Here is a 10,268-nt window from a genome sequence, read left to right as displayed (position 1 = left end):
GAATCAGGATGAACAATATACTTTTTTGTTGCGTATATTTCAACCAAAAACCTAGTTTTTTAGAGCTTCGATTTCTGATTGATTAAGGTTGGTTTTACTTAGAGTTTATTACAACGAACTGTTGAGCCAAAGCTCTATTAAATGTGAGGGACGCTACTAACTCCCTTCTTCAACGTTTGTTTTTACATTAAGTTTAATCTTTTGTATAAAAAATTTCAACAGTGATTATCCTCCAAGCGAAAGCTCACTTCTTCAAATATCATTTAGAAAGGGGGAGGGGAGATCTGAAACATGAAAATGGATTATAGGGTCATCCTTTCAAGTTCTACGAAACAATTATTTTGTAGGAATGTCCTCCATTAACGCTGGTAGGGAATGAGGGGGCAATGCCCCCGAGAAACAAGAAGACATTAAAAAATATATATAAATATGGAAACGAGAAATATTCTTATTAGAACTTCAATAAAAACAAAGTTTGTCGGTAGTACTTTTCCTCGCCTTTCTCCTAGTATATTAGGTGGCCACATTCATGATGCCCCTCCCTCACATCTTCACCCTTTATGCCAGTAAGCATATAAGTGCAATTAATTATATTACATCACAAAAAATGTCTTGCAATAAGAGAGGGGCTATCACTCCCTAGCACCCAATAATACAGTCTTAGTTAAAAAACTATCGGGAATGAAGGGAAAATTGAGATTAATTTCTACCCCCCCCCCTCCCATACCTTATTAAAATTTAGGCATAAAAATTAGGAATATAAATGTGACAGAATAAATGACAAGTAAGCGGCAATTATTCATAACATCCTGGAAAGATTTACCTCTTATCCAAGAAGATTAATTCTGTAGTTAATTGATGATTTAACCAATAAAGAATTTAAAAGGTATGATAGAACATACTTTGTTTTGACATTGGGTAGAAAACTTAGCCTAGCTGGATATCCTACCAGTCTATGAATACCTAAAGAGCTTATGCCATACGATATACAGGGGCTCCAAATTCCATGCTTTCTAAGACTATTCTGTATTTGCCGTAAGTTTCCCGAATAATTTTCATTTTTTTTTTTGGTGCTTAGAAAAGGGGTGTCTTCAGGATCAGGTGAAACCGTCAAATAACGTTTTCTATTCTCATTGATTAAAACAATTTTGATTTTGATGAGTCTCCTTAAACTTTTCAAAGTTATGTTTTAGTTTATGGATATTCATACAAAAACATTCTGCTTGTTTCAGAACATTAAATGTAGCAGAGCTGGTTATAGTCTTAGAAAATTTCAAATATGTATTTATCTACATAAAATTTATTTATTTAAAATATAAATATTTATTTAAAATTTCAAATATTTACTGTACCCTTTACGATTCATCAGACTTCCGTCTGGAACTCAAAGTCTGTTAGAAATAAAAGGTCTTTACCCACAACTAACGGACAAAGTTCTTCTGCAAACATGTCTACCACTTTTTGCGCTTCTTCTTCTGTAAGATCTGGCGTTTCGTATAAAGAGAGGGAGACTTCTCTACCGTCAAGAGAAACTGACACCTCTTGTTTTTCCTCCATAGTCTGAGTTTGCAGTGTTGCCACTGAAAACTGGGACATTTCTTCTTGAATAGTAGAAAGCGAAGGGTTGCGAGCAATCCTTATGTGTTCCACAAGAGGGACAACAGGCTGCTCCAGAACGGCCCGTTTTTCTATAAAAGAAAAATGTAAGTACTAATGCAACATTACATATACCAGCTCCCAGTAGCCAGAGCCATGGTTCTGACCATAAATAAAGATGTCTTGGCTCACAGCAGGGCCGTATCCAGATTTTTTTTTGGGGGGTGGGGGGGGGAGGGTACAAAAAACTTTAAAAATCGTATCAAAATTAGTTTATATTTATTTTGGTTACATTTTTAAGAGTCGGACAAAAATTTCGGAGGGGGGGGTTAAGTCCCTAGTCCCTCCTTAATACGGCTTTGGCTCACAGTACAGTTCCCAAAAATCTAAGACTTATATATCCACGTAAAGTGTGATCACTTGAATTTGAAAATTTAGAATTTGTAAAAAAAATTCTGCCATCAAGTTTCGAATCCTCAAAAACTATTCAAAAGCTGGTGTTTTGCATGTGAAAAAAAAGCTTTAATGGTAGGTCGTAGCATGCCAATAATAGGTAAATTATCTTTAAAATAATGAAGCATATATATCTAAAATACTTTTTTATGGTTGAAAAATGTTTACGGGGAATACAGAGAGTTGATCTTTTTTATCATAGTCAATTTGTAAATTATCACGCTTATATTTTGCAAATTATAAATTTCACAAAAAGCTGTCAACACAGAAAATAAAACATACAGAAAATGGGGAGATATCATAAACAAATTCGTTTTTTTAGGGGGGAGGGGTATGATTATTCCCACTACATTAGTGTCTGGCCAACAGTCTAAATATTCTTTAAGGTAACAGAAAAGGTTTGAAAGCACACACGTAGGTCCACAGTAACATAAAGTGCAAAATACTTGACTTGAAATATGAATTTGGATCCGTTGAACGCTTTTTTCTTTGACTAAAAACAGCCAATTCCTTCCTATTTTTGAGTTTATGCGATTAAATAAGACTCTTCATCAGCGATCAGGAGAAAAAAAATGTTTACTTGGAAGCAAAAAATGGCTATTAAACTTTGCCTTATGCTGTTATTTTAGACTGATGTCCTCACCATATTGATAACGTTCACAGCATGATCTTTCACCTTGTTAATTAAAGTTTTTAAACTAATTGCGTTTATTTTCTTGAAGACTTTATTGGTAGAAGAACAAAGTAATAATGTTGAAAAGCAGAAACGTATGAGTAACGGTTCCTTAGAAAAAATTTCTGAAATTTCTTAGATTTACACTTTAGGGGGTTGACATCGTTACTGTTCTTTTTCTCTTTTTCTTTTATTTTGTTACTGTTTCCTCTTCAGTTTATGAGCGAAATAAAAAAGAAAATGACTGGCTTATATCACACTAGACTACTTCTTGCACATGGTTAATGTTTTTTAAGATCAGGAGCAAAAATAAGCAAATTAAATATTTCTGAAACGTGAATTAGTGAAAGATAAATGAGTAATTAATAAGGATTATCACTGTCTTCTTGGAGGTTTTCGAGCCCCCCCCCCCACAAAAAAAAACACGGCTGGATATGACTATAATTAGCTGCATTTTTCTTAAGTTAAAAAAAAAAAAAAAAAAACGCATAGTTCCTTTTTTTTATAAAGTATGAAATTAAAAAAACTTAGAGTACTAGTTTTTAATCAACTTTACAGCAGGGCTTTGCTGTAAAGTTTTCTTGGAAATTGTTTCGGAAATTTGGTTTTCCTCGTGAGTGTTTTGTCCTTGTTTTTTTCTGATTATCAAATGTGACTACGATCAAAGGTACCAGCAAAGCGAATTTAAAGATTAATTTTTTGGTAAATTCATGGTACAAAGTGTGCTTTTATTCCATTATTTACACCTGGGAAGCATTTCTGTTGACTAATCAAATTATTCGTTGTTTATGGAGGGATAAATAACCCCATTTTGTTACCTGATTGACTCTAAAACATCCTGTTTGAATGCTTGAGCCGCTAAAAGGACAATAAGCTAAAGTTCACCTGATTCGTTCGTCTGTGTTGAAATTTAAGCCAATAAAATGAGGGAAAAGCTTTTAATTCACAAGATTATTTGCACATACTCACACTTCTGTAATGCTACCGATTGAATTAAAGGGCAATTCACTCCTATACGATATATGTTTAAAGAAGAGTAGAATAATTTATTTATGTGTATTCCATTTGTATTGAAGACCAATTTATTCCATAATTATTCCAAATTATAATTTATTTATTCCAAATTATTCTATATTGAAGACCAATTTATTCCATAATGAAGTTTTTTAGGCATTTCAGATATGTCGCAGCTATTTTAATATCGGAGACCTTATTTGTCCCAACCGTTTCTGTGAGAAAGCATTAATTGTTTCCGCATTTGGGAGAAAATTTTGATAACAGAACATGGAAACTTTTACTGAAAAACAGAAACTTGTAAAAGCAAAATACATAAATTCTAGAGAAAAAAGCACAATAGCAGAATACAAATAAGGGTGCTAAAGTTGATTAGATCAACTTTAGCCAAGATTTTGTTAAAGGTGCCTAGGGAGTTCACTTCGGGTCTCTTGCTGCCGCGAAGTAGGCAATTTTTTTTTGTCAGTCCTGATTTATTTGGTTGGCTGAAAGTCCAACTTCTTAGAAGTTGGTCTTTTTTATTTATCTAATTTGTTTTTTTATTTGATAAGATAGTCACTGTTTTCTAGTCCTGGATATATATTGAATCAAAAGCTTTACCTAGTTGATAAGCATGTTGGTGACTTTAAAAAGCTAAGATTTTCCCACACTCCCCAAATGATAAAGAACTTTCCAAAAAACATAATCTTAGCCAACATCTTATTAGTCCCTAGAGTGATTTATTTTCTTTTAAATATTCAAATAGTAGAAGCTAGTGTATCATTATAACTTTTTTTGAGGTCTTTGTAATTTGTAAATATGTTGGTGTATTTTTTTTTTGTAAAAGAAAGTTATAATGATAGATAATTTTGTTTATTTGTTTTATTATTATTAATTTAATTAGTTTATTTTGATTTTTTATTATTATTTGTTTTATAGGAGACATGTAGGGTCACCATCCGGAAGAGTTTAGAGGTATGGTAAGAAATAGCCACCGTATGAAGGGCTTCCTGTTGGGGGAGGACGCCCTTTTCCACAGGAATCACAATTTTTTTTTCTTTTATTGGAGTGTTTTTGGTAGTATATGGTGACTTGAAGTGCGTCCAGTTCGGCTGCTAATTAATAAAAAGAAAGAGTAAGTGACGTCTAAACTTAAAATTAGATGTATTTTGAATTTAAAATTTGTCGTCACTGAGAGGAGAGGAGGTAGGATTTTAATTAAAACTTAAAAAAAATAGTAGAAGCTAGCCGTAACTTTCAGAAAAATTTTCAAGTAGGAATTTTTTATTTCATTTATTTCGATGCTATATTTAGCTCAACATAAAAGCGGAAATACAAATACTTTTGTATATCCTAGTTGCAATTAGGGTTTAAACTCGAAGGAAACTCTTGTCTAGAAAAAAAATTAACTTTTATTACCAAGAATCTTCTTTTTGACATAGAGTTTATAACCTTTCGAGTTTCTAGAGGGTAATGAGACTCAGAATCTTAAGAATAAAGGTAAGCTTTTATTTAGAATTTAGGTATGGATTATTGCCATCTATCTGTTCAAAAAATAACTTGAAAAGTGAGAGTTTCTGTATCCTAACTTCAGCATATTGTTTACAAGCTTTTAAATTTTTTCATTGTAAGATGGTTTGTTTTCAAATTTGCATCCATAGTTGAGGTTTAAAACGTTTAAGAATTAAGCTTCGCTTTTAAATTTAGACTGTGTGTAGATTAGTAGCATGTCTCCACTCAAAAACTAAAATGAGAAATTCTAAGTTCGAGTGGAGTTGGGATCTTTGTTTCCTGTCCTTCACCTAATATCCATACTTAATGCTAACGATTTCAAGAGTTAAGGTTAGTTTTTGTTTGGAAATTACGGGTGGAATATTAGCACGCATCTGCTCAAAAGTAACCTAAAAAATAATCAGTTTTGACCTCCTAAATATGATGTAAAGAGTATAAGATTTAAATTACAGATAGGTAAGGAGGTTAGTTTCCATGTCTCTCTTCCTTCTCTGTATCCATGATTAAGGCTAAGTGTTTCAAGAATCAAGCTTAAATTTTATATGGAGATTGTGTGTGGATTACTACCACGTCTCCACTCAAAAATTAACCTGACAAATTTCAAATTCCAAAGGAGGATTAGTTCCTGTCCTTCGCCGTTCTGAATATATATACGTAAGGATCACGATTTTAAGGATTAAGCTTAACTTTTATTTGGAGATTATATATGGATTATCAGCACGCATCAACTAAAAAAACGAACCTAAAAAATAGGCAGTTCTGGCCTCCTTACTATGGTGTTAAGATTATTAGATTTTAAGTTACCAAAAGTAAGGAAGTTATTTTCCACATCCCTCGTCAATCTCCGCATCCCCGATTAAGGCTAAATATATCAAGAGTCGAGTTTAATTTTTATTTGGAGATTACGTATGTTTTGTTTAGCATAGATCCGCTCAATAAGTAACTTGTAAAAGAGTTAGGTCGTACCTTGTTATTATGACATATTATTCAATAGTTATCAAGTTTCATGGGTATAACGAGGCTCTTTCCCACGTTCCTCCCCATTCATAGATGAGGCCAAAAATCTTAAGAATTGATCTTAACTTTTATAGAGAGATTATATATGGATTACTATTTAGATAAGTAAGTAAGTATGACGGGACTAGAGCCTTAAGGTCCAAACCGGCGGTGCTGACCGCCTCCGTTTCGTGGTCCTTAAGCCAGGAAGTGCAATGGGGGGTTGGGGGCCAGCCATCCTGTGCTCTCGCACACCCTTCCTGCTTACCCTCCCCAAATTTCTCCAGGTACCCATTTAGAGCAAGGTTGACTCTGGCTGACCTTACAGAGTCACACCACTATCCCTCGTCCCAAACCAAATATCTGGCCACGCCAGGGATCGAACCCGTGCCCCTTGGACAAAGAATTCTAAACCCAGAGCACGTCCACTTAGCCAGGACGGCGTTAGTATGAGCATACATCCACTTACAAAGCTAACTTGAAAAATCGGTGTATGTGGCCTCCTTACATTGACATATTTCTTATGAGATTTCAAGTTTCAAGGAGACGAAGAGATTTGTTCCCTGTCTCTAACCCTTCTCTGCTCCATAGGCATAGTTAACGATCTCAAGAATTGAGCTTAGCTAGTTCGTAAAAGTGGTGTTGGGAGCACTAGCAAGTATTTGTTCAAAAAAATCTCCTGAGAAGTAAGTAGTTATTGCCCTCTATCCCAAAATTATCTTTCGGATGCAAAAAGATCTTAGTCGGTTTGTTTGTCAATTTCCTTTTTTATTTGAATTTATATTTGTTCTTTTAAAAATTTTCACCTGTTCACTAGCCGTATCCTACAGTCAATTTTCAAAATATAACTTTAGTTATTGATAATGCTTTGTATCTGATCAGAACCTTTAGCTCAAGGACGAATACAGCCTAGAGATTTATAAAATCTAAAAAATCAATCTAATACAGCTTATGAGACTTAGACTCAAAGTCTAAGTAAAGCTAGAGACTTAACAAATTTAAAAGCTAAATACAGCCTCCTTACAGTCTGTACGAGTCTCCATAAAACAAGTCTCTAGACAGCCTAGAGACTTAACAAATTTAAAAGTTCCATACAGCCTCAATAGAGTCCATACAAATCTTCATAAAGCCTAGAGACTTGAAGAATCAAAAAGCTCAATCTTGAGACCAAAGAAAAAAGAACAGATGAACGATAAAAAGCATTTCACCTTCAAAACCTAAGAGGGTGGCAGAGCTAGAGGCTGTACCCATACAGTTATGAGCTTCACATGTGTAAGTGCCCAGGCAACAGGTGCCATCTTGTCCTGACATAATACGATGAATATCACCAGGCTTTAGTTCAATGCCATCTTTAAACCACTTTAATACTGGCTGAGGAACGCCTATAACCTAGAAATAATAAATTGAGGTTAACATGGCAGACAAGTACACTGTGGTGGGGTTTTAGACCCATGCATTAGGGAATATTAGTATTTGTATAGCTTTTCTTATATTTTCTTGTTGCTTCTGTATGATATTAAATAAGGGGCGGATTTCACATGAGAGGAATTTTCGATTGAGGAATTTTTCATGGAGGGAGGAAATCTTTCATAAATGGGAGGCCGGATTCCCCAGCAATATTTGAAAAATGAGGTATAAAATAGTTGGTATAAAAAAGTGAGACAAGTAAAAAGGATTTCGTATAGGAATTCTGGCAAGTTCCCCCATTACAGAATTCCCCCTGGGAATTTAAACCCCAGTAACTTCCTTCCCCACGGAAAATTCCCCTAGTGGAAAATCCCACCAAGCAGAAATCCTCCTCCCTCAAAAAATGTCTGAACGTATCCCAATAACAAATATTAGATGGGAACAATGGGCCAATTTCACAGCTTCCAGCCCTTCCCTCAGGGGCTGTGGGGGGTCATGTCATCCTCAAAGGAACAGTTATTGGACCTCTCTACTATGCTAAAAAAATGACTTTCTCAAGATTTCGATCGGACAACTTTGGGAAAAAATGGCTTGGAAGGGAGGCTAGTTGCACTCTAATCTTTTCGGTTTCTCAAAAATTGTACTAGAAATTTTAATTTCCATTCAAATGAGCCCTCTCCAGATATTTCAAGACCAATGGTTCGATATGATCACCCCCATGAAAAAAACAAAACAAAAAACAACAACAAAACAAATAAACAAGCATCCGTGATCTTTCTTCTGGCAAAATGACAAATTCTACATTTTTGCAGATGGGGGCTTGAAGTCTCTACAGTTGGGTTCTCTGATACGCTAAACTGATGGTGCGACTTTTTAGGGGTATTTCACTCCTTTTTTAAAAATCAGGCCAATTTTCTCAGGCTCGTAGCTTTTGATGAGCAGCACTAAACTTAATGAACCTTATATATTTGGAATCAGAATAAAAAGCGAATTCCGGTTTTTAGAGTTCTGGTTACTATTCAGCCGGGTCAGCCGGGCCGGTTTCTTGCTTAGAGTTTGTTACTACGAACTATTTGATATTTGTGGCTTCTTTTCACAAGTTCAGAAATAGTTGTAATACAAAACATTTTTGATCACAGCTATTACTGTTTTTCTTGGGTGGTTGAGAAAGCTTCCTCTATAAAACACCTGGCGGTTCATCTCAGTAGAAAAACTTCAAAAAATTTCCCATGTTTTCCTTTCTCTTTTAATCATTTATGATCAATAATAAAACACTTTTTGAATTACCCCATAATTGTTGTTCATCCATCACAGAGATCAACCATGTTTATAAATAATATCCTACGACAAGCAAACTCCTCGCTTTCCCTCCTTAAACTTTTAAATAAATTTAGTTGCCCTCAATCATATTTACTACAAGCATACATTTCTTTTGTGCGTCCCATATTAGAGAATGCTTGTCCTGTGTGGCACCCTGGCCTCTCAAATGAAGCAGCACAACAAATTTAAAACGTCCAAAAGAGAGCTCTAAGAATTATTTTTAAAGAGAGCAAGATACCATATTTGCATTTGTTAAATATTTCAAAACTAGAGACCCTCGAGAGAAGAAGAAATAATTTGTGCCTCCGTTTTGGTAAGTTGGCAATTTTGGACCCCCGTACTGCGAACCTTTTCCCTGAATACCATGTACCTGATAGAAATCGTCCTCCACGAACTGTGTCCCAGCCTATCCCCACCTTATCTCCAATTCTTTGTACTACCTTGCGGTATAGGAAATCTTTAATCCCTTTTTTTTTACTGATATAATAAATAGTTATTAATTTGTACATAAATTTTATCTTATCTCTTACGTGATAAAAGAAACAACTTGTTTTTCGTTTTTCTCTTCTTTTTTTTCTTGTTTTTTGTTTTTTTGTTCCCTATCCCCCTTTTTATGTCGATTTTTAAACATTTGTTAATGTAGATATTATTTAATTTTTTTTCAGTTTTTATCTTTTTAAATAGTTGTCATTTTGCTGTTTTTAATATAAGTGACAAAGGAATAATATAACATTCCGATATTTTTTTTTTGTATTGTTTACCAATTTTTTAGTTGTGGTGCTTTTGTTATGATTTTCTTGTTTATTTGTTTTTTTTATGGACTTCGAAATTCGAATTCGGCCCTTCAGGGCTTGTGATAGTAATTTCTCGAAATAAATATCTATCTATCTATCTATCTATCTATGTCTTACGCAGAGGAAAGACCGGTAATACTTGACACATGGTTATTTCTTTTTAAGTACCAATGACATCAAAATTAAAACTTTCTTTGCCCCAGAACCATTCTTAAGTCTATTTATAACTGAGAACCTTGCTTTCTCAGATTTTTCTTTTGATTGTTCTTAATTATGTAGTTCTTAGGACAGTATCACATCTTTGTCAGTGTTGCCACGTTGAACTGTGAAAATAAGTGAAGAAAATAAATTAATTAAATTTGACAACCCGTCCACATCTTCGACCATAAAAATTTAAATTAACAACACATTGAGTCTCGAAGAAACTATACCATTATACAAGACCTAAACCTTTTTAAACTGTTTGGTGATGCATGTTTTTAGCTCACTTTTTGCTGATTTTTCACCCACTTTTATTTAGATTT

The 10,268-nt window shown here is 34.1% G+C and overlaps 1 protein-coding gene across 1 annotated transcript in view; it reads right to left on the bottom strand.

Annotated features, from left to right (window-relative positions):
• The window catches only part of LOC148947628 (uncharacterized), a 200,651-nt gene that overhangs the window by 61,699 nt on the left and 128,684 nt on the right, over positions 1-10,268 (bottom strand). The window contains exons 13-14 of the mRNA XM_089095962.1: positions 7,432-7,612; positions 1,416-1,688 (exon numbers count right to left, since the gene is read on the bottom strand). Of these exons, the coding sequence (XP_088952088.1) occupies positions 1,416-1,688; positions 7,432-7,612 (454 nt within the window). The remainder of the gene's footprint in view (positions 1-1,415; positions 1,689-7,431; positions 7,613-10,268) is intronic.

The sequence above is a fragment of the Artemia sp. Qi Xiang Cuo genome, chromosome 10 (genome assembly GCF_049724085.1).
Source record: "Artemia sp. Qi Xiang Cuo chromosome 10, ASM4972408v1, whole genome shotgun sequence".
NCBI lineage: Eukaryota > Metazoa > Arthropoda > Branchiopoda > Anostraca > Artemiidae > Artemia > Artemia sp. Qi Xiang Cuo.
Note: the sequence above shows the minus strand (reverse complement) of the source record. Positions and strands in the feature narration are given on the sequence as shown.